Source organism: Chinchilla lanigera, unplaced genomic scaffold (genome assembly GCF_000276665.1).
Source record: "Chinchilla lanigera isolate Chin_1 unplaced genomic scaffold, ChiLan1.0 scaffold00145, whole genome shotgun sequence".
NCBI classification, from domain to species: Eukaryota; Metazoa; Chordata; class Mammalia; order Rodentia; family Chinchillidae; genus Chinchilla; species Chinchilla lanigera.
Window position 1 is genome coordinate 889,064 of NW_004955546.1, and position 27,647 is coordinate 916,710.

The 27,647-nt window shown below is 44.4% G+C and overlaps 2 protein-coding genes and 1 pseudogene across 7 annotated transcripts in view; 2 read left to right on the forward strand and 1 right to left on the reverse strand.

The window, feature by feature from the left end:
- Nucleotides 1-1,225, forward strand: part of Ankrd30a (ankyrin repeat domain 30A) — a 91,844-nt gene extending 90,619 nt beyond the window's left edge. For all 6 annotated transcript variants that reach the window (XM_013508375.1, XM_013508378.1, XM_013508376.1 and 3 more), the window contains one exon: nt 800-1,225. In XM_013508375.1, coding sequence (XP_013363829.1) covers nt 800-924 — 125 coding nt within the window. In that variant the 3' untranslated portion in view covers nt 925-1,225. The remainder of the gene's footprint in view (nt 1-799) is intronic.
- An 8,174-nt stretch (nt 1,226-9,399) lies between these two features.
- LOC102029797 (zinc finger protein 33B-like) overlaps nt 9,400-27,647 on the reverse strand; it is a 41,667-nt gene continuing 23,419 nt past the window's right edge. The window contains exon 6 of the mRNA XM_013508385.1: nt 9,400-11,622. Within this exon, the coding sequence (XP_013363839.1) occupies nt 11,462-11,622 (161 nt within the window). The 3' untranslated portion in view covers nt 9,400-11,461. The remainder of the gene's footprint in view (nt 11,623-27,647) is intronic.
- On the forward strand, nt 22,033-26,072 carry LOC102030125 (annotated as a pseudogene).

Here is a 27,647-nt window from a genome sequence, read left to right on the forward strand (position 1 = left end):
AAACATTTCCAAGAAAGGAATACTGAGTCCTCATTTTGTCATGTTTCATACCTTTTAAAAGTCTCAGAAAGCCTGTGCGTCTCCTTCCCTGGCTCAGCGCTTCCCCTCCGCGGCTGTTCCCTGAGACTCGGCTGCAGGCTGACCCTGTCCTTGAAAAACAGGCTTCCTCAGCTTGTCAGCCTCATGGCCAGAATTCCCAATTCCCACTCCTCTAGGAGGAGTCAAGCAGTTCCTGCTCATAAACTGTCACTCGACAAGTTTTGTTTTAAAGCTCCTGTCACTGATTTTGTCATGGTTTACCTTTGCCTTGAGGGATGGAATAAAAATACCCAGATCCCTTGGATTCTTGTCTCCTCCCACTTGCCTTCCTCTGCCTCCCCATGAGCCATCTCCTGTCCCCCTTCCCTCGTTCTGGTGCCGCCTTCCATATCACCTCCACCGAAAATCCTGCAGTAGTGACATGAAATGGAGGCGGCGGGTCTCTGTGTGGCCCAGCAGTGCCCCTTTCTACCTGTCACAGTGTCTGTGTGCAGTCTGCCTGGCTGTCTGGCGTACACTGTCAGATTGGCCCTGCATCATCATCTTGTCCTTCCCGCACCTTAGCGCATGGTCCTGTCAGCCACATGATCATTAGTTCAGAGACAACTAGAGACACATTACTTGTAGTAGTAATTTTGTATTATCCTTGCACATACACAGTTTTCTCCATCACTTACAAAGTTCCCAGTTGTTTTAATAACTCATGTCTAGTTAACTGAAGTCCTTGAGATAAAGATTGTAACTTTCTTTTTCTTTGTAGCTACTGCTGAACTGGAAGCCTTTAAAGTTCCTCCCAGAGGATCTGCTCATAAATCCAGTCAAGATCTAATTTCAGAAGCATCCCAAGAATATAAGGAGATTTTAAGGAGAAGATACATGATCTAAAAAGATAACATCTTATTTCTTGGACTTTATAGATAACGTTGTAATTATTTTCCATAAGGTGTACGACATGAAAACTTTGTTGAAAGAAAAAAATTTTGTATCATATACATGAAAATTTATGTACTATTTTAAATGATTTCTTTACATCTGTAATTTTTAAGTGGTGTTTGCAAGTAAAAATCAGTGTTGCTGAGTTTTATGTACTCAGACTTCCCAAATGCCAGCTATTTTAAATCCACCCAACCAACTTGTCATTAATACTTTGTTAGAGTGAAATATAATGTTACTGATATTTTGAAAATTGTATTTTCCCAATTTTTTTCATTCTGTATGGATCTAAAAATTTAGACATCATTTTGGTTTACTGGTGCTGTAGCCATTGTAAACACTGTAGTGTGTTGCCAATGCCATCAAACATAATTTTATTATTTTTTAATTTTAAGAACTGATTTATAGTTCTTTCCTCGGTTTGCCTAAGGCACCAGGGCATGGTGGTGCACGCCTGTAATCCTATCACTCAGGAGGCTGAGGCAGGAGGGTTGTTGTGAGTTCGAGACCAGCCTGGGCTACAAAGTGAACTCAAGCCTAGCCTGAACTGTGTAACAAGACCCTGTCTCAAAAAAGATGACAAAAAAAAAATTTGCCTAAGGCTTTTCACCTTTTCTGTTTCTCTTTTTTACCCCCAGAAAGCGCTGCATTACATCTCCAGCTCTGTATTTTTGTGAGACAGGGTCTTTATAACCTGCCCAGGATGAGCTTTAACCTGCATCTTCCTGCTTCAGCCTTCCCAGTAGCTGGGATTATAGGCATGAGCCACCACACCTGGCTCTTTGATAACTACAATACAACCTTCACAGTCAGGAAGTTATTAGCACTAACACATTTTTATCACTTAGTCCTCGAGTGTGTCGAGGTTTGCTTCTTATCTGTAGCGTTCTTTCTAATTGAAAGATTCCAATCAGATCCACAATTCCATTAATTGTATTTCTTAAGTCCGGTCTGGAACGTTGCTCAGCAGATACTGGGGCCACTGTGATGCCCAGTCCATCACAGAGAAGACTGGCATGGTTACAAAATAGGATTATGATGAATTTTTAGTTTTTTCACTAGGGATCTGAGTTTACTGCTATCATGTATATATACCTCCCACAGAGAGAACTCCTAGGACTGCTTTCCACAGTGCGTGGCCTGTGAGAAGGCCGCGTTGAGTCTGACCCAGAGCCGGAACATCCAGCTCCCTGGGAGGCAGAGCCCAGAGGACCAGACGCCCTCTGCCCTGCCCACCCTCCCTTCCCATGGGCCCTGCTCTCCGCCCCGCCCCTTTTCATGCTAACCCCGCCCTCTCCCTGTGCACGCGCAGTGGGGGTGGGGGGCCCAGCTGTGCCTGTGGCTTTACACCTTATCTCGCCCATCCAGGCCTACTGTATGGAGCCCTCTGTTAACTGCTCGGAAGGAAAATGCCTGGTCCTTGCCAAGCTGGCCTCTGCCTTTTGAAGCTGCCTGTCCTGTTTAGCTGCTGCTGCGGGAGCCCCACACAAGTGATGCACAGGTGGGGACAGGTGGTGCACTGGTAGAGGTGGCACCACACAGGTGGGGGCCCGTGGGTCGGTGACACACAGGTGGGACGGGCAAGGACAGATGGGGAAGGTGGCGCACAGGTGGGGACCACAGTGCAGGCAGGGCGACATGTCCTCTCCGGACTCCAGGCAAGAGGACCCCAGGCCCAGCAGGCTCCTCATCTCCCCCGCCCTCCAGCTCTTCCAGGTCCTCCAGCCTTGCTGCACCAGGGTGGACAGCACCCTACGATCTGGGTTCCTTTCCCAAGGGTCAAGATCTGAAGAAACAAAATTCCATCATTTCCTGGACATGCAATTAAAACATGAAAGTGAAAAGGCGGGAAAGTCTGCTGTTACTCTCAACAATGATTCACCTGTGCCTGAAACAAACCCCTGAAATCAGTGATTGGCAGGCAAGAGCAAGCACAGGTGGGGCGAACTCTACACTGATAAAGCAAAAAGTCCCAGAAGTAAACTGTCATCCATCCGGTGGATGACACACACGTGCAGCAGTCCTACTCTCGCCGCAAGCTACACCCCTATGTGGCAGGAGCAGTGTCGCTGAGGACCTAGGCCAGCTGTGGGAGCACCACTCAACACGGCTCTCCCCACTCCTGGGTCAAGTCCAGCAGGCATGAGCTCCTGCCAGGTCACTCTGTGTCCTCAGAGGCCAGCAGGAATGCGATGGCAGCTGCTACCTATCCTCAGTATTCATGTTACATCAGACTCACGATGAAGTCTGGGAGGCCTCAGAGGGTAGGTCTCTTGTGATGTAACCTGAGGCACAAGGACAGCAGTAGCACCCCTCAATTCACAATGCAAAAACAGCCCCAACTTCATGGGGACACCACTTACAAAGCAGGATGAGTCTCAGGGGGCAGAGAGGACAGGTTGCCAGCATTGTCACCCACAGTCCAGCATAACTGTCTCCCCTGAAGTGGCCCCTGAGCTCTTTAAAGCACACCAGTGACTGAACATAGAGGGAAACTTTCTTTTTTAAAAATTCTTTTTATTTTTATTTTTATTTATTTATTTTTTTTTCCGGTACTGGGAATCGAACTCACAACCTCGTGCTTGCCAGGCAGGCGCTGTGCCACTGAGCTAAATCCCCAGCCCCTGAGGGAAACTTTCTCGAAGTGGAAAGTTTTACAGGTCAGAGGGAAAGCTGGCACCTTCCCATTTTGTAACAGGTACGCCCCACCCTGTACTTGCATGACCTCAGTACTTCTGTAATAAGTAAACTTCATTTTTTATTCAAAACCCCCAAATTGCTCTAAAAATAAAAATCCAGGAACATACAATTAGTTTAAATTGATAAAAGTAATAACATCTCACTGGCTTCCAAGGGAAAAAACCTTCAGATTAAACACCCATTGTCAGTAGATTCTAGCAGAGAGGGCAACACATGAGAACATCAGGCCTGGATTGGTGACAAAGGAGTTTAATCAGATGCCCAGGAACACTCACAAATCAAACTTCCACTGCATCCCTAGACACACACATGTCTAGACACACGTTTGTCTGCAGAAATAGCAGGCAAAAATGAGCAGACAGAAAAGTGAGCACTGCAGAGCTGGCACTCAAGGGACAGCATCCCAGGCCACACTCCAGCTCTGTGAGCCCCAACAAGAAGAGTGCCGAGGACCCTCATCCTCGCCCTGCCACATTAAAACTAGTCACTCATCTAGAGCATGCACAAGCCCTCGTTGGAAATCCAGTGGTTATGCAAACGTGTTGGCCTCCTGGAAGGGATATGACTCTTTCTGAGGCTGAGCCCTGAGCAGCACCAGCAATAGGCGCTATTTGGTGTGGAACATATGTAGCCTTTCTGTGTAAGACAAATGGGAGCTTTATAAAGCAGGACTGCACTCTGTATTTTGTATGCTATTGAGAAACACCCATTGTTACTGTAATCATTTCACAACTATGAGAGACAATTTCAATGGCTATATATTAAATCCAGAGAACATGTCATAATTTATTTCACCATTTTCCCATTGGACAACTGGGGGTCTTCTAAAGTGAAGAAAACATTTTTTTTAGATAAGGTCTCGCTATGGAGCCCAGGCTGGCCTCAAACTTATGGCAATCTTGCTGCCTCTGGCTCCAGAGTGCTGGGATTACACTTATGTACCACCACGCTCGGGATTCTCTTGTAAATTTATGGTTGTATGATTATGTGATGATTATCTGCCTTTCTAGATTGTGAGCGCTCATGTTTGTTCTCAGCCATGTATTGTCATTTGTGGGAGGATAAAGTGCAGTAGATGGACTTGAGCATTTGTTCAGTCAATGAAGGAAGAAGCATCCTCTGATTCGTGCTCAAACCAGCCTCATCCACAAAATGTTCCTGATCTTCCCATTAGCCATGTATAGTAGCCTCTCTTCTCTCAGATGTTCTTGTCATTCTTTCTTGATAAATCCCCGGCAGAGAAAAAAAAGAAAAGCACTGTTGTTGAGCGCTATGTCCTAGGCACATTCAGCCTCAGAGGGCTACTTGGCCAAGAGTGTGGCCAGAAGCACCTGCCACAGGCTGCACAGGGCTGTCCAGAGCTCCTCAGTGACCTCAGCAGGCAGAGCTGCTCTGAGAAGGGCTGGAGTCCCCACCCCCAACCCATGAGTGCACTGTCCCTGCCCGGGGACCCAGAGCTCAGGGGACCCACTGCAGCGACTGACCCCAGGCAAGGACTCTTAGAAGTTGCAACCTCAAATGCAGAGGGAAACCTGGGATGAAAAGTCACCAGCTGGTAGAAGGGAGTGTTCAAAGACTGGAGCTACTGAGGGGCAAGTCACAAGCTAGATATAGCTGTGTGCATGCTCGCCCAGGGCATGAAGTCTGTCTCCTTCCCCCTTAAAGGATGCTGGGAAACTAAAGAGGTCCTCACACCTGGGAGACATAAAACCACCATGTGTCCACAGAACCCACTGAAAATAATGCCAGGCATTGACGCCTTCGGGCCAGGCATGTTGTGTGGCTCTACTTGCTGTGCCATAACCCGTGTTTAAACAGCAAGCTGGTGTCTCCTTTTCACCAGCAACTTCACTTGGCTTCCTGAGGCTGTGGTTGCATGGGAAGCATTTAGAGGGTGAGGGAGGAGAGGAGGCCTGGCTGTTCTAGTGCCTCGCAGTGTTCAGCGTGCTCTGACAACGTAGCGTGACAGACATCCAGCAATGAGGTGGCGGGTTTTTCTGTGGATGAACAGTTACAGGAGCACAAGCTAAACAGAGAAGACACCAGCTGGGAGAGGCAGGCACAGCAAGCCCAGTGTAAAGTCTCTCTCTGTCCACTTCCCTAACGCTGTCCCTGCTGCCCTGCCTGTCCTACCGCTCTGCATGATGGGTATGGTAAGGAGTGGTTGGCATGCTTGATGCTGAGAGATTCATATACACAGGAGCCCCCGGCTTCACACAGTCCCCAAGCCAGCCCTGCCTCTCTCACTATCCTTCCTGGATGGTGACTCCAAAAAGCACATGAGCTCCTTGGTCACATAGCTCCTATATGATCCTAAAGACTGTTTCACCTAAAACCTTTCTAAAGCCTGTAGCATCGTGAAAAGCACAGGTTAAGACAGCCCGGCATGGATCAAGCGGAGAAACAGGAAAAGTGGATCCCTTTTCCCTCCCTGGTGCCCAGAAAGAAAGACGAGCCAGGCGGCAGTGCAAAGCAAGAGGAAACATAGCGTTTCCCACGGAGAGGACGATGATTCTTGTTGCTTCCTTGAACTCTGAAAACCAGAATCACTAGCAAGCTTTTCTCAAGGCTGAAGGGACCAAAACAGATCATATTTTTTCCCAAACAACCCATCCTAACCCTATCAAGAACTCCTACTTTCTTTTCTAATAAATTTTTTGCCTCATTTTTTATTTTATGAGAAAAATAAAATTTCATAACAAAATAAGAATAACAATAGTTACAATATTTAATGTACTCATATTTTATTTACACTAATGGTTTCTCTTAGTTCATTGAAGAGAAAGTTTTGTGCTAATATTTGCTTGTCTGTGAGAATCTTTGCTGATGTCATACTTTTAGGAATTCCTAAAAAGAAAAAAGAATTCCTACTTTCTTCCAATGATATTGCAACTAAGAAATGTAGCTGTCACTTTGATTCCACGCAAGTCAGAAGGCAGAGATGTGAGAGAAAGGAGCGAGTGCTCTCCAGGCCCAGTGGAAAGCTGGCTCCTGGAGAGCGGAAAGGAGAGGAGGGCACAGGCCAATGAGCTGTGCTGTGAGACAAAGTCACTCTCTCCTGACCCTAACCCTAACTTCCAGCCACCCCTCCACTGTGGCAGCAGGGTGGACAGAGTCAACCACTGCTCACACTTATTGGGACACCAGAATCTCCTCCTCTGGGTCAGGACAGACATCTACATCTTCTGGATGAATCAGACCTTGGGATCTGTTTGTCAGGTGGCCTGCAGCTCGGGTTCTATGGGGCATCTGCTGAGCCTTGAATCTGCACCTAAAACCTCCACTCAGTGCCCCAGGTAGCTGGGTGAAGAGAGTGACGAGAACTTCCTGCCTCAGTTTCCCTCCAATGGCCATAACTTCCTGCACCAGCCTTCTCACCACTCACTGCTGAAATGTCCCTTCTGCTGTGTTCTCCACACCTCTCCTTTGTCAGCTGATGCCCACCATCCACAATTCAGCTGTCGCCTCCTAAGAACACCTTGCCCACCTCCCACCAGCCAGTCCCCCTCAGATTCACTGCCACTGTTGCACAGATAATAGTGAGAAACAGTCCTCACCACATGCTTGGTGCCATCACCTTTAGTTGACTCTCCCGTTGTGTCACACACAGCTCATTTTTGTATACACAGCTCATTGTATAAACCTGCATTCTCTATTCCTAAAATTGAACAATAAATTTGAGGACAAAAACAGAAATGTAGAAGAGTGTTTATTGAAAATAATAAGAAAAAAGCTCTTAGTGTATAACAAAAGGGAAAGAAGTCTAGCATTTTATTTGCCTCACCCTTATGTAGATGGAAGGATGGGGTTTTGCTTCTAAGGGGATAAATTCAGTAGAAAACTGGTTATCTTGGGTGACGGTACAGTGGTAAACAGCAGAGAAACAGCCTCTCCAAGATTTGGTGTCCAGACGCTGGAATACAGCAAGGAAGGAAGTGGGTACCCAGGACCCAGCAAGGATCTGAAGTGAGAATTATAGCCCAGGGGAAGAGCAAAGAGAGACCTCATTGAAGAACAAGCAGATGGTGAGTGGCTTTCTCCTTGACTCACTACATGGAAGAGATGGTTTGAACCTGCAGATGTGCACCAGTGACTACTGGTGACCCCAGGGGCCTCCACAGAGAAACACACCAGTGGAATGGAGCAGTGGATGCTGAGGACTGCAGTAGCTAGTGAGTTATTAGGGTTCAGACACCCCCCAGCAGAGGGCGACTGGCCAGTAGCCATCTTGGAGAGGGGCCAGCTGAGCTCAGAACTCAAGAGCAGCTGCAGGCTGGCTCCACCTAGTGGCTCCCAGTGTCAGGATGTGGCAGAACCAAGTTCAAATTGGCAGGAGGTCAGAGAGCAGAGTTCAAGCTGGTGGGGAGATGAGTTCAAGAGGGCAGGAGGAACACAGAATACGGAGTGTTGCAGGCTGAACAAATTGGTTTCCAGACTCACATCCAGAAACAAGCCTGAACTTCAGTGAATCTAAAGGTGCAGGTTTGCTGGGGTTATCCACACCCCTGCCATAAATCTATGGCTGGCTTGCTGGGATTAATTGACATGGATCTGGACTCTGCCCAATTTGTCTACCAATGACAGCAGAGACATGTCTTGAATTAGACATTTTTTTCCTTATTTATTTTTTTTGTTTTGTTTTGTTTTACCTTGATTGCTTGTTCTTGTTTTCATGAGTGTGAACATGGTTTCTAGTTTTCATTGTTGCTGTTGTTCAGTTATTTTTTTTTTATGTCTTTTCTCTTTCCCTCCTGTCTTCTTCACCAGTTTCCCAAAGTTTGCACAATCTTCCTTTTTCCTCCAGCCTTGCTTCTAATGTCTTCCTCTTCTATTTTTCTATTTTTCCCTCAGTCACTTTTAAATTTTCTCCCCTGAGGGTAAAATTGCCCTACTGAGGACATATTTACTATATACAATTTTCTGGTTTGTTTTAGATTTTGTTATATAACCACATATCTAGTTCACATGGCTAAAGGTAGCAAATTAATAGTTACCACAGTCTGTCATTTTCTAGGCTGTGTTTGATGCTATTCTTATTGCTCAGTATACTACTTTACCCAAGGTGATATAATTGTTATAATCAGTTGTTCTTCCTGGTATGCCAAGACTGAGATTGCCTAAGAGTCAAAAAAAAAAAAATACTATAGGCCAGTGCCAAAGAACCTATAGCATGCCAAATAGGTATCAACTTCTCATCTCCAATAAACTGAATAGGCAGGGTCTTCCAACACACTCTTTCTCTGGGTCAGGTTTGAAATCTGGGTCTAAGACAGGGAGGAGCTGTTAAAACTGTTAATTCAGTTTGCAGGAGGGAAGAGTCCTTATCTCTCTATTTGTATCCCAACCTAACGAAACTCCTACACTGGGTCTACTCCATGAGCACACCTCCATTCCCCCTTGAACAGCGTCTGCTGGGATGCAATGTCTGCACTGTGTAGCCAGCCAGTCTCCTGCACCATATCCTAGGGTTCCATGGAGCTCAGGTCTTCTTGCTCTTCTTTGAAGTTGAGGGAGAAAGGCTCGAGGCAGACACAAAGACATTGTCCAACATTGCCCCAAGAACCAAGGAAAAAGGACAGAGAAGATCTGGGGAGAGGAAGAGGGACCCCAGAAAAACAGCCCAATACCTGAGTGTCAGTATAAGGTCATTTTCTGTGTGGGGTGACAGGTCCTGAGAACGAGGTATGATAGATGAAAATAAAAACAAGAGAGACAAAGTTATGGGATCCAGGGGCTACAGCCTCCAGGACCGAAGCCTCACTTATAATTTTCTTTGGCCTTTTATTGGGATTCACACAAAAAGCAGCAACAGGGGAAATGGGATTAGTAAGGACATTACCACTTAATTATCCCAGAACCGGACTCTGACTTAGCTAGCCATCATGTTATCATTCCTTCGGCATATTTCAGTAAAGCATCTAATGTTGTCCCAGAAGCTTTCCACAAGGACTAAGGTCCTGCTATCATTTTCTTACACACTAATACTTTGGCTAGACTTCCTCCAGAATCAAACAATCACATGGCTTGGTCAGGCTCAAAGTCCCGTGTCGGTCATACATTGAAAGGTAAACTATAGAATGTCCTTCTCCACACCTGAGGATTCACACAGGGGGCTGGCCAGCCCTTCTTCTTGTTTCCCAGGTATCCTGTTAGAAAAGCCAGCAGATATTTTGGATGCAATGTTTTTCATACCACAGAGGTGTCTTGACTTGAATCCTGAGCAGCCAAGGCCAACTCCGTGTACACACGTCCCATTCTCCCTTGGACAAGTTTCCCCGGAACACAACATCTGCACTGTGTACCCAGGCAGTCTCCTGGTGCAGTCACTTGCACCATCTCCTAGGGTTCTGTGGAGCTCAGGTCTTCCTGCTCTTATCTGAAGCTGAAGGAGCAAAGCTCAGTGTTCCCTCATGCTTTCTTGCTGCTCTGCATCTGTCTGCTCTGAGCCCTGTGGCGGGGGTCAGCCTGAAACATGGACATCTACTAAGAAGCTGAGGAACTTCCTGGTGGCACCTACCTGGCCTCAGCTCTTAGCTTTGGACACATTTGCCCAGAATTAAAGGGATGTCCCTTGGAGAGCACACCCGGAGGCAGGTGGTTGCATGTGGAGCTCTAGCTTTTCGTGTGAGCAGAGGGGAGGCCTCCTGGTTGAGCTGGGGCTGTGCTGCCTTGCACTCTGAGCCCATGTCCTCCCCACATACCCACATTGCTACTTGTACAGTAATAAGCAAAGTGTATTCCCACTGCCTGGGAATTCCAGTGCTTGAGATCAGCAGAGCGTCTGGCCTGGTCTGAAAAGATGGGAGGTCTGCAGTGTTGTCAACTCTCTGAAGGCTGGAGCTTTACCACAATGGGACTGCCCTCCAGTAGGTGTTCCTGGAGGCCCATCAGGGGGTCCTGAGTCTTGTCCGCATGTGGCTTAAGGAGCTGACTGATGTCAGGGAGGGGCTTTGCATATGGCCTCAGGTCCTTCTGGCCCATGTCACCCATGAGTCCCTCATGATGTCATCTAAAGGACCTGTGCCACTGAGTTGAATATCAGGGGTTTCTCACATCCTGTGCATGTAAAGAAAGGGACATGGCATTTGGTGCTCATTGCACAGTCCCACGGTTCCATGGATCTCTTCAACAAAGGCAGGGATGTGGTGACCACATGAGAGGATAGAGCGACAGCATGGTCCACACATCCCCCTAAGGGTTCTAGAGCAGCACAGGGGTCTGCTGAGTGTGTGGCCAGTGGTAAACTCATTGCTGAAGCTAAAGTCTGCAGCCTTGATGTTGAAGTCAGCACATGAGCCAGGTTACCAGGACTTGGGTCTCCATGAATGATACTTTCCAGTTGCCAGACATGTACCCTAGACACTAGGAGACTCGGCCTCATGTCTCCTCTCTTTCCTGTGGCCAGGCCCTGTGGGAGGTTAGCACCGCTACCACTTCTCTGCTCCGCGTGGTTCCTGCAGTGTCGCTAGTCTGGAATGGTCAGCAACAGTGGGGTCCAGGCATAGCAGGACAGTCTGTGCTGACATCACAGCCACGTGGCTCCAGGTCTTGTGGAGCTGCAGGATCTCCCAGTAGCAGAGGTGTCTCCACAGTTGGGGACCTGTGGATTCCCCAGTGACACTAACAAACTGTGAATTCAGAAGCATCTTTGAGAGAGTCCCACAGGTATACATCCAATCTCTTTTCAGTGGAAATTTCTCATTTGTACATCAAAGCTGGACTTTGGACTTAGTGTCCTTTGGACTGGGGAATGATGTGGTGGTCATCTGCTGGCTACAGCTAAAGATATCTAGGCCACTGTCAGTTCTGAGGAACAAGAGGCAGATATTGTGCTTTCCAGAATCTCCTGGATCTCCAGTAGTGCAGCTTGGCTGGACCCTGGCAAAACCTGGATGTTGGTGATGGTGGACACATTGTGGTACAGAGCTAAGCCTTCCTCATGTTGGGGACCTGTGGAGGTTTCACGACAACCTAGTTATTAAGGTGTTGACAGGCAATTGTTAGAAGCTTTTGTTTTTTTGTTTCTTCTTCCAGAGAATGAGGATGAGGGAAGAAGAAATCCTACAGAACCAAAGGAGAAGTAGACTCATTAAAATATCATTATAGCATTTTTCTGACTCTGCTGGCTTCAAATTGGAGCATTCACATTGCCAAGTGATTTGGTTGCTCAAGGGCTTTCATTTATGCTCTGATTAGAAAACATTTGGTGCAGACCTTGAGGGTTTGCCTTCGACTCTGGCTCCCTTCTTGCCCTGCTATTCACTGATCTAGAAAAGTGTGGAGACAGGGATTGAATATACACCATTTAGGTTTCAGGATGCAAGACCATGATGTGATGAGCACACCACTGTATCTCAGGCCTTGGAATACCACTTGGCACATGGTTGGTTCTCAATAAATATTGATTGAATAAATATTACTTTCCATGTTGCCTTGTTTCAAATTTCAGAACTAAACAATGCTAACACCTTCTGAGGAAGCTTCCAACTGTTTACCTTGCAGTGTTGCTTGGTATTACTAGAGCTTGAGCCGAGGGCCTTGACATCCCTATTCCTTTTCATTTTCTTGAGATGGTCTTGCTAAGTTGTCCAGGCTTGCCTTGAACTTGTGATCCTCTTGCCTCAGCCTCCCAGAGTACTGGGTATGCCACTATACCCAGATTTTTTTTTTTCTGAGATGGGTCTCACTGTGTTGCCCAAGCTGGTCTAGAATTTTTGGGTTCAAGTGTTCCTCCAGCCTCAGTCTTCAAGTAGCGAGGTTGCAGGTGTGGACCACTGTGCCTGGCTACTTATTTTCTGAGACAAAGTCTCACTATGTAGATCAGGCTGGCCTTGAGGATCACAAGTTCAAGCCCATCTTGGGCAACTTAGTAACTTAGCAAGACCTTATCTCAAAAAATAATTAAGGAGGTGTTTAGCTCAGTGAGGAGGTCCTGGGTTCCATCCCCAGTACTGCAAAAAGAAATACCAAAGAAAAAAGAATAAGAAAAAAGCAATATGGTATTTCTGTATGTTATACACCTAATCCTTAAACCAGATGAGTATTAACTCAGTCTTTAAAAGCTTCATGCAGACAGAGAGCTTGAAAGAGATGAGCCAAACAGGCAGTCTCCTCAGTCCTGGTCATGGGCTTTGGAAGGTGCCTTCCTGGAAGGCCCCACTGACTTTCTGATGTGAATCTCTGCCTCTGTTGGCACCAAGCATCACCATGCAGGTGCTTGAACATGTTCCAGCCCACAGACCCGCTGGGAAGCAGACTGTCCTCACTGTGGCCTCAGAAGGGGCTGGTTGGTGGTCACTTCCCTGTGGAGATTTGAGCTGAGAGGTGTAGAACACTTGCTTCAGTGGAGTTGGCAAAGAGCTGCACAGACACAGCAGGTGAGGACAGAGACTAACGGACTTGGATCTCCATGATGGCAGCCTCAGCACCGGAAAAGCACGTAGGGGCTGAGGCAGCTGGTGTCAACTCTCAGAGCCGCAGTTGGGAAGCCAGAGCCAAGGCTGCACACAGCCTTCTTTTGGGGCCCCTCAGGCCAATGCGGTCAGGCTGGGGCTGCTCCTGGTCATTAGGGAACCTGAAGACCCACTTAACATGTAGAGTCAAAGTTGCTCTGGCTCAAATATTCTAGAAGTAAGCTGAGCATGGTTAAAGTCAAATTCAGATAATTTGTTCCAAATTCCTAAATTTTTTTTGAGCTGGAGACTCACTGTGTGGCAGGCTGCTCTTGAACTTGAGTACTCAAGTGATTGCCTTGGACTAAACTGGCTTAGTTGTTATGTAAAACTGTATTATAGTGCAAATTAGAAACAAAAGGGGCAGAGGTTAAAATATCTAAGGGAACAAACTATTGATTTATTTTAATATGCTACTTTAAAACTATTAAAATGTGTGTCTTCCAAAAAAATAAATAAAAATAGGTGTTTCACATGTATGGCAATTTGACATTAACCATATGTATATGTACATATGGTTCAACTCAATCTTTTTTTTAAGCAAATATTTCCTGACCATCTCCACAGGCCACACACTAAGAACAGAAACATTGCTCTAATAGGGTATGGAGTCTGATGTAACTATGTGTCAGTTTGGGTCACAGGGTACCTAGACATTTGGTCAAACACTGTCCTGGGTGTTCTGTGAGGATGCTTTTGGATGAGATTAACATTTGAATCAGTCAACTTGGAGTGAAGCAGATTGTTCTCCATAACAGGGGCCAGCCTCATCTGATTAGCTGAAGAACCAACATAAGACAAAAAGGCCTCCCAGAGAAAGTGTGACTTCTACAGCAGACAGAAGTCTTGCTCTCTGGCCCACAGTACTAATGTTGAACTTCCCGACTTGACTGCATGAGCCCATTACTTACCTATCTGTCCATCAGCTCAGTGGAAAAGGTTTTATGTGTGTGGCTGCCATTCCAGGACTATGTTCCCATCATCTTCCCTCTCTTTCCACAGGTCCCAGGCAGAGAAAGCTTCTAAGAGGGTTGAAAGGATCCTGAACTAAGTGAACTCTGGCCATAATCTACTCTACAATCATCTCGTGGGTTAAATTTTAACAGGCAGAAATGTGTGCTTCCTGCCAGGTGGACCTAATGGTGTTACCCCCAGACCAGCAATTCTTAAGATTTCTGGACTATTTTGTTAGCATTCCTGTCACTGGGACAAAACATCCTACACCTGCAATTATAAGAAAAAGAAATTATTTTGGCTCAGGGTTTTGTTATAGACAGCTAAGTTAGATAGAAATGTTACAGGCAGTCAGAAAGGAATAGGCCTTCAAAGGATTCAGTGCAGAAGATGAGAACATACTACAACTGTTGGTGGAGAAAGGCTAAGGTTCACTGATGGAGACTGCTATGAAGCAGCTCTGAGCAAGATTTAATATTAACCAACTGGTTTCCCATGTTTACTTGGAGTTGTCCAAGGCTTGGGCCCTTGTCCTTTGATGGGCAGTGAACTCATAGTAAGTGAACCTCCATGAGTCATTGGTCCCCACTGAGGCCTGTATTGGCTTGTGAAGTTGGGATGCCTCAAAGGACAAGATAAGGTCACAGCTCCAACCTCCATTAGCTCAGAGGAGACCATAGCTGCAGGTATCTCACTCCTGCAGTGAAGGCCTTCCCGGAGTTAACATAGTTCTCCTAAACTAACAGAAGTATTACATGGGGAATTCTGTAATGGGTTTCCCAAGTCCTGCCCAGATTCCTGCATTTTCTTCACTATCCCCCTCCTTTATTTAAAAACCTAATAAATATGGGCCACGCAGGGAAGTCTCAGGGTCAACCCAGAGAACCTGGAAGTCTATAATAGGGTTGAACCTCCCTGGAGCCCTGAAATCATTTCAATTATCTCATTTATGCAAGCCTTCGCCATCCACTCATTTGGGAGATTGCGGGCCTGATCAGCCCACAATAACTAACGGTTATTAATGTAATTGTTCATTTTGCAGGAGCTCTGGTCCTCACTTTCAGCATTGCTTCCTGGCTCTGGAGGGGAAGATGGTGCACTGCTCAGTCTCCTGGAGAAGCTTGTTGCCCTGGCTTTCCTGATGGGCACTTAGCTTTCCTCATCATGGGAGGAGCTCAGAACCTCACTGTTGCTGAGAATGGTTGTGGTACTTTTTGCGGGGAGCTCTGGTTTTTACTTTGAACACTGCTTCCTCGCCCCATTTCAGATCCCTCAGCCTGCTAGCACAGATCCTTCATCCCACTGGCACAGACTTTCTAGCTTCCACCACTGACCTTTAGGCCTTCCCAGCACAGATCCATGAAACAGGCCTGCATGAGACATTGTCATGGGCTCTAGGCCTCCAGTTGGACTCATGGGAGGCATTGTTATGGGCTCTAGGTCTTCAGCTGGACTCACGCAGCTGGACAATAATGTACTCTGGACATTACTGTGGGATCCAGGCTCTCAGCTGGATCCTTTGGTCTTTGGTGTGTAGACAGCTTTTTGTACATTTTTTGTGTATGATTATTTAGGTGCTTGATTATTATAAATAATCCTATAAAATATGTGTCCTGCATTATATTGTTCCCCTTGCAAAATCCTCAACTACAACACTCTCCTTGCCCTGTCAGGCCTGGATGGATAGGACTGATTGAGCTCTATCAAATTGGGCCCCCAGGAGCCTGCAATCATTGCAAAAGTTGGGAGCAAACCTGTGACTTTCCTGGTAGACAATGGAACAGAATTCTCTGGTTTTAAAAGTTCCCTCTCTCAAAAAGTTACCATCACCAGGGCAACTTGGACTCTTGCCTCTTGCCCCTTCTGCCGGGCAAAAATTTGCAGCCTGAAAGAATATCTCACCAAACATGAATTCCTATATAAGCCAGTCCCCATACTGCTTCTGGGAAGAAACCTCCTCTCCAAGTTAGAAGCTCACCAAGCCAGTCAGCCTCCCTCTCATTTAACCCTTCACTTCCAACTTTGACTATTCCCCAAGAGGAAGACAATGCTTGCATCTGCCTGAGAGAGAGAGAGATAACCACAATCTGAGGCAAATAACCACAATCCTAAAGTTCTGAAAACTCTCCTCCCAGAGGTATGGATTAAAGACTCACCTCTGGGCCTTGCTATCAACATGTGACCCCAACATGACCCCCATTGCTGTCAGAGGTCATGGGAAGCATAAACAGGCATCCAGCCACACATCAGCCTGATAGACTGTTAATCACCTTGGACAAGATCTCTGCGCCATTAACAACACAGCCGTCACCATGCACTCTGTGGTTCCCAATCAATACGCCCTTTTTGGACTGTTACTCAATTGCCACAAGGGTTTGGGAACTCTCCCATTATTTTCGGGGAAGCCCTAGCTACAGATTTGGCTCCTGTGTGTCTGTCCCTTCCAGCTCTGACATGGTCCCCCAAGAAAGAAAAAATGAGACCTCAAAACTATAAAACATCTATAGGCTATCAAACTGCTAAAATACACCTTTCCTGCCTGTAAAGTCATTCAAGATTCCGAGCTGCCAGTGCCATCATGATTGCCCTCCATATACACTACCTCAGTCTTCTGCCACCCACAGCCTGCTGATACACCTGCCTGGACCTAAAAAGAATGCCTTCTGCCTTCAGTTGGCTCCTGTCAGCCAGCCCCTCTTTGCCTTTAAATGGAAAGACCTCAGTTCTGGACTCATAAGTCAACTGACCTGGTCTCAACCTCCCAACTTGTTTAACCTCTTTGGAGAAGCCCTCATAGCTGACCTCACTAGTTTTTCAGCACTAAATATCACTGCACTTCTGATTAATGACACCTAAGCTGCCTGCTGGAGAGACACAAGAGCTCTGCTACAATATCTGGCAGAAACTAGTTACAAGAAAGAAAGTGAAAATTTCTTTAGGCTGCTGGCTTCTACATAATCTGGATTGTTGAGTTCAGAAAAACAATGATGCTTACTCAGACAGTCAGTTCCTATGAGTGCCCAGTGGCCTACCTGTGCAAATACTTGGATCCAGTCACTAAGGGCTGTCTTCCCCCTCTGCCTTCATGCTCTAATAGCCACTGTCCTTCTGATCAAGAAAGCTAACAAGCTCACCTTAGGCCGAGACCTAACTGTCCAGATGACACATGCTATGGAGCAGTGGACCACCGTGGACCATTCAATCCTGCCACATATCTGCCTACCAAGTTGGGCCCACCAATGACTGAAAAATAAACCCCCAGACAAATGCTGAGTACACACTGTTTACGGATGGAAGTAGCTCTGTTAGGAATGGAGTCTGACAGGCTAAATATGCTATGGTCACCTTGGACAAAGTTATTTTGGCCAAAGCTCTCCTGCTACTGCTCCCTGCTGCTGTTTGGAAACCTGCCATCAACAATGCCAAACCCATGCTCCTAACCCCATTCTGGGGATCTAATTGACTGAAACATCAACCCCAGCCAGAAAAACTTTACTTAGTACTCCCAGAAGATCCATCTTAATTAAAGGCAGACCTGCCCCCACCATATGTTCTGCAAGCTCAGGCCACAGCACTGGCACCTGTACTCCTGCCTCCAGCTCAGGTTTCAGTGTCTGTATGACTGACCCTGATCTCCCCATCCATTTAGTTTTTTTGGGTTTTTTTGTTTTTGTTTTTGTTTTTTTCCAGTACCAGGAATTGAACTCACGACCTTGCGCTTGCCAGGTAGGTGCTGTGCCACTGAGCTAAACCCCCAGCCTCCCCCTCCCCACTAAGATAGACTTAGTGCTCATCCACACCTACTCAGGCTGGCCCAAGGCATTCCCTATCCAAGCTGATACAATAAAAGTTTTTAGGATCCTGCTATGAAAAAGCATCTCCAGATATAGCCTAACCTTGATCACTGGTAATGACAACAGGCCTGCATTTGTAGCAGAGATAACTAAATGAGAACTACATACAGCATACAGGACATAAGCTCTAAAAAGTTGAGAAAATAAAACATAACCCTACAGAAACAACTTGTAACTAGCTCCAGAAAAGTTTAACTAAAAGATCAGCTATACCTGTAGGCACTCTTATACACACATATAACCCAGGTGCATATTAACTACAAGTTTCAGAAATCCAGCTTTAGAGCCACCAGCTTTAGAGTCCAGGAGAATTTACCTGGACTAGACGGCTCCTCTGGGCTCACTCTGAAGAGACAATGCACTTAAAGCCCTGCTCTGGTCACTCCAGACACTGAGTACTCCATGCACAGTTGAAGCCCAAGCACACTGTTCATGGGATTGCTCTAGACCTCACTGTATTACTCCCCTTGATTTTTGCGCCTTTTCAGGCTACTTACCCCAGTCCTTGCTTTGCCTTAGCTCTATGGATGATTGCCCCATGAAAACAGAAAATAACCAGTAAGGTACAAATGGTAAAAGATTTAACAAGCATCCAAGGCACACTGGACACTCTCCTAGATCAAATTAACTCCTTCACTCCCGTGTTAGAGTCAGCTCAGGGAGAAACCCTATAAGGGAAACAAACCACAAACTCCTGCTGGGAATTTTCAGTCTCGGGGACCTTGGCTAGGGTTCATCCTAGGACCACTGACAGCCCCAGTGTTATTGTTTCTAGTAGGGCCTTGTCTCAGAAGATCACATGTAATACGCCCAACAAAGACGTGCCAGAGAAACTAAAGGGGGGGAGTAGCAGAAGATGCCCCACCTAACCAGCATACTTCAGTTTGTTAGTTGCCCAGGTAATAGTTCTGGTTACAGTTCCGGTTACTTTTGTTTCTTAGAAACAGCAGGTCACTGTGATACATAGCTGGTCACTATGATACATATTCTAAGAACCAATCTCCAATTGACAAGCCATTCTGCCTTTGTACTTCCTGCTTGCCTATCCCATATAAACTCTAGACCACCACATATTAGGGTCTGCTATTTTGAGAATGATCTTGATTAGGGTCCATCAACATAAATAAATCTGCCTCCAAATCCTGGGCATCATTTTGGTGTTTGTTTGCCATTGCACTCTAAGCAGCTCCTGGCACGTGGGACTCAAGTGCCAGTCAGAGAGGGCACTGTGCTGTCCCTGCCTTTTACAGGTGGAAGCCCCAGAGACCAGCTGTTGAACAGGTTGCAGGCAATGGCTAGTCATGAAGAGACAGAGCCCAGTGATAATTCTTTTGATGTCAAGACCATTTTAGGGTGGGAAGAGGTGCAACACCCCCCAAAAACTGACATTCAGTGCAGGCAAATTGCTTATGCCTTTCAACCAAAACCAGCATCTCCCAGTAATTTGCCAAAATGGAAAAAGGAGAAGAACCCATGTGTGTTCTCCGGGCCTTTTAGAAAACATGGGCCTGTTCCCTTGGCCACATATATGTGAATCTACAAAAAGGATATTATAGGTACCAAAGAATGGGTACTGTTCAAAAAGGAATGCTGCACAAATGTTCCTATGGCAAAACTGAAAAAGTCCACAATGTTACCCAGCATGCTGCTGGCATTGTAAACAAGCAAGTGAAGGGCAACACACTTGCCAAGAAAGTTAATGTGCATACTGGGCATATTAAGCACTCTAAGTGTCAAGACAGCTTCTTCAAATGTGTCAAGGAAAATGATAAGGAAGCCGAAAAGTACCTGGGTTCAACTAAAGTGCCAGTCTGCCCCACCCAGAGAAGCACTTTGTGAAAACCAATGGGAAAGAGTATGAGTTGCTGGAACCTATTTCCTATGAATTTATGGCACAAGCTGGGGATGTAGCTCTGCCACTGAGCACTAATTGGCAGCTAGCGTTCTAGGCCCTGCTTAAAAATTTAAAAAAATTCAAAACAGGTTATTAGGACAGTTACAAGAGTTGATACATTGTGTATTGTTGTCTTCCTAGTAGGCATTCAGAGTAGAAGATACAGGCATGACATCTTCTCTATACAATACCAGCACAAAACTTTCTTTTAATGAACGAAGAGAAACTAGCTGTATTAACAATTTTAACTATCTTGTATAAACATGTATTTTTCCTTTCTTCCTTTCCCCTTTCCCCATCACAGTTTTTTTCTTTTGAACAGTTTCTTCCCAATTCACAATATTGTACATTCCGATCTTCTTTGGTTGTTTTTTTTCACACTAGTGAGACAACATGATGTTTACACATATGGGCCTGATTTATTTCACTTACGAGTATGGTCTTGAGTTGCATCCATTTACCTATAAAAGATTCCATTTTATCCTTTGTTTTGTTTATCTTTTTTTAAAGGAAAGAACAACTGGGGTGGGGGAAATGAGAAAAGAAGAGAAATATATATATATATTCATATATGATAGCTAAGATAATTGTGCTACCACTTTCTATTGGTTTATTGAAAGAAACAGTTAATGGTTATTTGTTTGATCAATCTTGCATAACTATATGTGGTAATCTCAGCAACTAATTTGAAGATAACAATATGTAATATAACAACCACTATTAATTTCCTATCATCTTGTTTGGAAATTCTGTATCATTTTTATTGTTTTGGTTTTTTAAAAAATTCTCTTTAAAAGAAAAAACAGCAATTAATTGCCCATAACAACATTTTCAATAAACAATATCATTTCTATAAAAAATACATAAGTAGATAAAATTGAAAGGATGAATTGTAAGGATGGTTTTCTTAACTGAATAGGGGTGTGGTGCCTTTACTTCAGAGGAACAAATATTTGGAGCAGATTCTCAATGCACCTAGTTAGTTGTGTCAGGTGTTTACTCTTCAGTGTTTTTCTTGCTGAAAGATGTGAGGTATTCTGCAGGTATATGCTCAAATAGTTATGATATATTGGCATGAAGACCCTCTAAATCACCATGAGAAAAAGATGTATCAAAATAAATGGAAATCAGTGTGTAGCATTTAAGTTAAATAATTTGTTTAAAGCACATACACAAAAAGACTGCTCACAATTGGTGATCCTATCCAAGTAATGTTTGCCATGTATGAAACCAACCAATTAGCCAATATGTAGTAGTTAAAAGATAACTACGTGGCTTTAGCTGTGGAAGGAATGTCCTGTTTATCATGCCAGTTACTTTGGTTCTAAGTCACTCAGCTGGTGAAGAAGGGATTTCCACCTTGGGGTCTGGATGGATTGAACTGGGCAGGTAACAGCTACATACGTTTATTCATCACTCATGCTCTCAGATGAGGTGAGGGCACCACATTCCATGCAGGGCCACACAGACGGCTACTTGGGAGCACAGTGAAAAAGCAGGGTCTGTGGGAAGCATTCTGTGCAATCAAGAGGATGCCTTGGGCCTGTATGTTGGGGAGGACATAATGAGCTTGTGTGAATAATCCTTGGGCCGGCAGGAAGTTAATCTTGCTATGCAGAGACACGGAAGAGCAGAGTATGGGCCCTAGGCAGAGGTTCATCTGGCTAGGGGACAGTACCTGCAGAGCAGATCAGGGAGGGAAACATATGGCTAGGTCATTGAAGGCTTTCCCAGTTTAGCTATCAAAGAGATGATAATTTGGGCCATAATTTCAGGCCACAGTTACTATAATTTATATCAGAGATATACAAAAGCAAGTCAGGGCCAGGGATATAGCTCAGCGGCACAGCACCTGCCTGGCAAGCATGAGGTTGTAAGTTCGACTCCTAGTACAAAAAAAAAAAAAAAAAAGCAATTCAAATGCCCATTAATGGTATCTGTAGTCTCAGAGCAGAAACATGGCTGACAAAACTTTTGTACACAATCAAAATGATATGAAGGAAGGAAAGGAACTTGAGACTCTTCTAGAAAGATAGGGCTTAGAAAAGCAAAATGTTAATTAAAATGCTCAGCATTTGTCAACCTAAGGTTGAGAATTTGTCTCTTTGCCCACTGTCCCCATCTCTTATGGAAAAACTGGTAATGATGTTTTCATCTTGAAAAACATAAAAGAAAGTACCTTCATACAGACTCACTCATATACACAGCTGTTTGGTTATTTATTTAATATACTTTACTTTTTAAAAGCAGTTTTAGGATTACAGAAAAATGGAGCAGAAAACAGAGAATTCCCACATAATACTTCACACTTCTTCCACAATTTGCAGTACTACTAACATCTTGTGTTGATGTGTTACAATTATTACAACTGATGAGCCAATATTGACAGGACACTTAGGGTAGAAAAAGATGTAAAAATATTAAAATATGTTAATATTAAGTAATATACAGCACATGGTTTACATTCAGGTTTACTCTTAACTTACTTTGTGTAGGTTTTGACAAATGAATAATGACATATATGCATCAGTACAGCACTATACTTTTTCAGCCCCCCAAAATCTATTCATTCAGCTCTTCATCTACTCATTCGAAAACAAAGCATTAAGAATATTGTCATTCGGGGCTGGGGATTTAGCTCAATGGCACAGTGCCTGCCTAGAAAGCGCAAGATTGTGAGTTCGATTCCCAGTACCAGAAAAAAAAACAAAAAACAAAAACAAACAAAAAAAAAGAATATTGTCATTCACTGCCTGGAGTTTGGCAATCAGCAAGACTTCACGGAAACTAGCCTGTCCCTGTGTATTAATACAACTAATTGGTGATAGGACGTGGTGATTAATTTTTAAGATTTAAGAAATCTGTGCTTTTGCAACCTGCAGAAACTGAGAAGCATTTGCTCAGTAGGCAGTAAAGATCATTGTGCATCATCTGGTCCTTTCGCTGTAAGATGCCCACCAGTCTGGGAACACTCATCGATCACCTGCATAAACCACCCCTAAATCAGGTCATACAAGATAGGCCTTGTGATGTTTATCTTCTCTAGCCAGATTTTGGAATAAAGTTGCTTTCCTTGCTTCAACGCTTTCTCTTTAGACTCAGGGGGCCTATCACGGGGCAAGTGACCCAACCTATGACTTAGCAAGGGTGGCTCCTAGTGGCTAGCTAGAGGCCAATGACAAGGAAAGCCTCTGGTCTGCACCTAGCAGCTGCTGCAATCTTTTCATTCTAGGGGCCTCTCCGTTGCCTTCGTTGGTCACAGCATAGGCTTCCCAAGCAACCTCCATTGACAGAAGGAGTTGACATTTGGGTAAGAGGATGCCACTTCATTGAGTAAGTTACCAGTGTGTACACCACATGTAGGTAATGTTAAAGTGGGTAAATAGCCCACTGTTTGGGTTTTTGCAGTTCCGAACTTCTCAGGTTCAACAGTTGTTGGGCTTTATATGCAGTTGTGTATAGTGGCATTTTTTTAGGGGGTGCACATAAACTAGTTGATAGGAAGCTTAACATCTGTCCAAACTGATGCCACAAAGGAGAAAAAAGCTTACCTTTCCTTCTGCTCAGGGCCAATGGGAAAATCTGGGTGCAGCCTAAATAAAGGCAGGTGATCTTAAGCTACCAAGGAGAGATGATCTGGCCCGCAGACCTAGAGGCATGAGGACTACGGTATGTGCAAATGTAAAGAGTGCACTTGCAAGAGGCCCCTGCCACCAGTCTGGACCTCCAACAGAGAGCTCCACTGCGTGGCAGAGAAGACGACTGCTGTGAGGCAGAGACTAAAGCTGGTCTCCTGGGCTGCAGACACAGGAACTGGAGGGGGCGTGTATAACGGTTCAGTGTGTAGGTGGCCATGGCAGGCAACTTCAACTAAGATGAGCAGAATAGCTGGTACTGGGGAAAGCTCAGCCAGCTGGAGGCAGTGACACTGTTGTAGGGCCAACACTACAGGTGTTCTTGTGCAGGGCCTGGGCACCAGACCCAGGGACTATGTGCCCTGCTTTTCTAAGAATTCATGTATCTCCCAATATAGCAACAGCAGCAGTCCGTGCTCACTGGGGCCACCAGCACCCATTCAGCGTCCTTCCAGGGTGAACCTTTCCAGCCTCCAAACAGGAGATCAAGAGTTTGATTCATTCCCTGATTTCTGGAGATCTATAAAATACACTATTTGGGCACAACATTGGTAGAACCAATTTCCAGATCCAGAAAGGTCAGTGGTATGATTCTCAGACAGGAGGAGGCAGAGTATATGTGAACCCTTTAATGGGAGTAATGATTAAGACCTTCCCTTTAAGAAAGGCAAACTCCTGAGAATCCGAGATAAGCCTGAAGAGCAGTAGTGGAAAAAGGGGGATAACAAAGGCCAGAACTGGAGAATTCCAGTCCCTTCAGTGAAGTACAAACCTGCCTCAGTACCTGTCTGATTGGAGCTCAGTGAACCAGTAAGTTATGCAAAACTATGTCTAGTTTATATCACCACTCTGTTACCTAGTTCAGACTGAACTAGTCCATTCCTGGGCTTATTTACCATTTTCCAAGTATGAAGTGATCTCTTCTATCTAATGACAATGAGGCAAATTGTGCTGACAATCTGCATTTTTGAGGCCAGTCTTGTTATTGTATAGTATAGTTGGCTGTGGATGTCACATCCCTCTTTTTGCCTTGTTTATAATATTACTTTCTAGTCAGGGTTGCCTTAAACTGTGCCAGGAGTGTTATAACAAAGTAAGCAGTTGTAACCTAGCACTGTTAATACACAGTTAATACAAACTGCAAAGAGGTCCTTTTTGTCATGTGCCATTTTAACTGATTTGCCTGTTAGAATTCAGGTAATGGGCTCAAAAGTCAGAATATGGTGACCCACACTCCATAAGCTAAAGCAACAAAACACTCTTAGGTAAAGTTTTTTTTTTTTTTTTTTTAACAAATGCTCCAGAAATAATGCAAAAAAGACGCAAATGAAAGTACAATGCAATATCCATTACTTTGTCCGTTTCAACCACACCAACTCTGAGGTTCTTCTTTGACAAGAGTAAATAATTTAAAGTGACTTAACTGTCTGCTATCTTTTCTAGGAATAACTTACATATGAGGATTCCGCAAGGTATGTATCTTGAGCTGTAACTCAAGTTTGTAAAATTACAAGTATATGGATTTTTTCATGCATGGTAACTCAAAAGTGCTTTTACACAACATGCCTTGCAGCTAGATGACCATATAATGGTCAGTGCTAAGTGACATTTTTATGGTTGCAGCTAATTTTTTCTACATCTGTTTTACTTTAACTGAATACACAAAAATAGCAAAATTAGCAATTTATTTGGGACATTTTGCATGGGGGTAGGAATTTGAATACATTTTTGGAAAGGAAGCCTGACAGATTCAAAAGTTGGCAAATCAGAAACAAGGAAATGTTTAGCCATTTTTCCCACAAAGAATGGAAATCCAGAGCTCTCACCAGCTTCTGATTAATTCATGTTTCAAGTGTAATGTTAACTGCACCACAATCAGAAGAGCCTGGAATAAGCTGTTCAAGTGAAGTCATTGTACTTTTCCTGAAAGCAGCTTTAAGTAGACTGAGGAAACAATGATGAAAACTGTTTTCTTATATTCTCAGATGGAGCAGTACTTTGGGAGGAGGCAGGGATTAGCTTCAATATTAGCAAAATTAGCAAGGGCATGTTTGAAAACAGGGAACCCAATGCGACCAGACAGCCTCCTTCAAACTGGGGAAATTCTAAAGGGGTTCCAGGGCTCCTTTGGATACGAGGCCACATTTCCACACAGGAGTCTCAGGTACAACTGACAAAGGGAAACTAGTCAACGTTTTAGTTAATACTGGTGACAGATGGCCATGCGGGGGACATCAGAGACAAAAGTCAGAGTCCCTAACACCTGTGAGGGAGGACAATTGATTCTAGCAGCTGCAAACTGAGGAGTACACATCGGATGGTGGGGGGCTGGGGAATTGAAGCTGATCACTGAACATGTTTTCATTCACTGCCGTCAGAGAGAAGGCCTGTTGGAAACAATCCTTCCACCCAATCTGTCCACTGAAAAATATGTAATTGGTGACAGGAACAGATTGAGGAAATAATGACCTGTGATTCTCAAATCTGAAGAAACCGAGCAGCATCCCATGGCTAGACAGCATCATCCACCCCTACTGCTCTAAGAAGATGCCCCAGAGTCTGGGAGCACCCATCAATGGCCTATATTAAACACACCTAAATCAGGTTCCAGGAAAAATAGGCCCCTATTTCCTCTAGCCGGCTTCTGGAATAAAACCACCCACCTTACCTCAATGCCTTGTCTCTTGACTAGACTGTCATGGAGCAAGAAGTTGGAAGTGACCAAGTAACAATGCCTCCTTCAAAATCTCAGTGCCTTCTCTTTTTTTTGTCTTACTGCATTCACTGTGATCTTCATAAGGATGTTAAACAGCAGGGGTGAGAAGGATATCCTCGCCTAGTTCCTGATCTTAGCCAGAAGGCGCCTGGATTTAAGACATCCTGACTTAGTTGTAGGGGTTTTGTAGTAATTCTTTACCACACTGAAGTTTCTTCGTATTCTTGAGTTTGCTGAGAGGTTGTATCATGAGTGGTTACTGGTTTTGTCAAATGCTTTTTCTGCACCTACTGGAAGGGTCGTAGTTTGTCTTTGGTCTAATGTGATATTAGTCTCATACACCTGCAATAAGTCCCACATACTCAGGTTGAACAATTCTTTTTATACATTGTTGAATTTGACATGTTAATATTTTGTGGAAAATTCTGCACCTACATTCAAAATAAATATTGGTCTATACTATTTCTATCCTGAAGTGTCTAAACTGGGTATTAGGATAATGCTGGCCACAAAGAATGAGTCATGCACTGTTCCTCTGCTGTAACGCTCTGGAAAGAAGTACCATTATTTCTACCTGACATGTTTGGTAGAACTCGCCAGTACATTGAAAGGTTACTAAGTATTGCTTCAGTTTCTTTAATATGCCTATTTCTCAATGTGCCTACATACAAAGTTTGCCCTTGCAGAAATTTTTTTTTTTTTTGTCTTTTTGAGGCAGGGTTTCACTATGAAGTTCAGGGTGGTATTGAACTCACTTTGTAGCACAGGCTGGCCTTAAACTCACAATGATCCTCCTGGCTCAGCCTCCCAAGTGCTGGGATTACAGGCATGTGCCACCACGCCTGGCTCAGAAATTTTGGTATCTGAAAAAGAATTTGCCAACTTCAGATAAGTTGGCAAATTTATGGGCAGAACTGTCAATAATATTCCTTTATAATCCTTTTAACATCCAGGATCAGCAGTAATGGCACCTCTTCCATTTCTGATATTAGCAACTAATGTATCTTTTTTTTTTTTTTTTTTGTACAGGGAATCAAACTCAGGATCTTGAGCTTGCCAGGCAGGTCCTTGTGCCACTGAACTATATCCCAGGCCCTATTAGTTTGCCTCAGAACTATCAATTTTATTGATCTCTTCAAATAATCTGTTTTCAGGTTCACTGCTTTTCTTACACTTCACTTTGATGCTTACCTTTTCTTCTCCTGTTTACTCTGGATCTAATTTGTCTTCTTTTTCTTGTTTCAGAAAGTTAGAGATCAGATTATATAAACTGAGATTATTAGGTTGTTTAACTGTATAATTTTGTAATATTATATTTTTGTAATTATTTTTATAATCCAATGTGTAATATCATATGTGACATTCACTTGGTCAGCAAAAGCCATACTCTAGTAAAATGCTGGCTTTGTGCATGGAAGGAAACATGGTGAGAAAAGGAGCACTATGGATCTCCACATGCATGAAAACTTT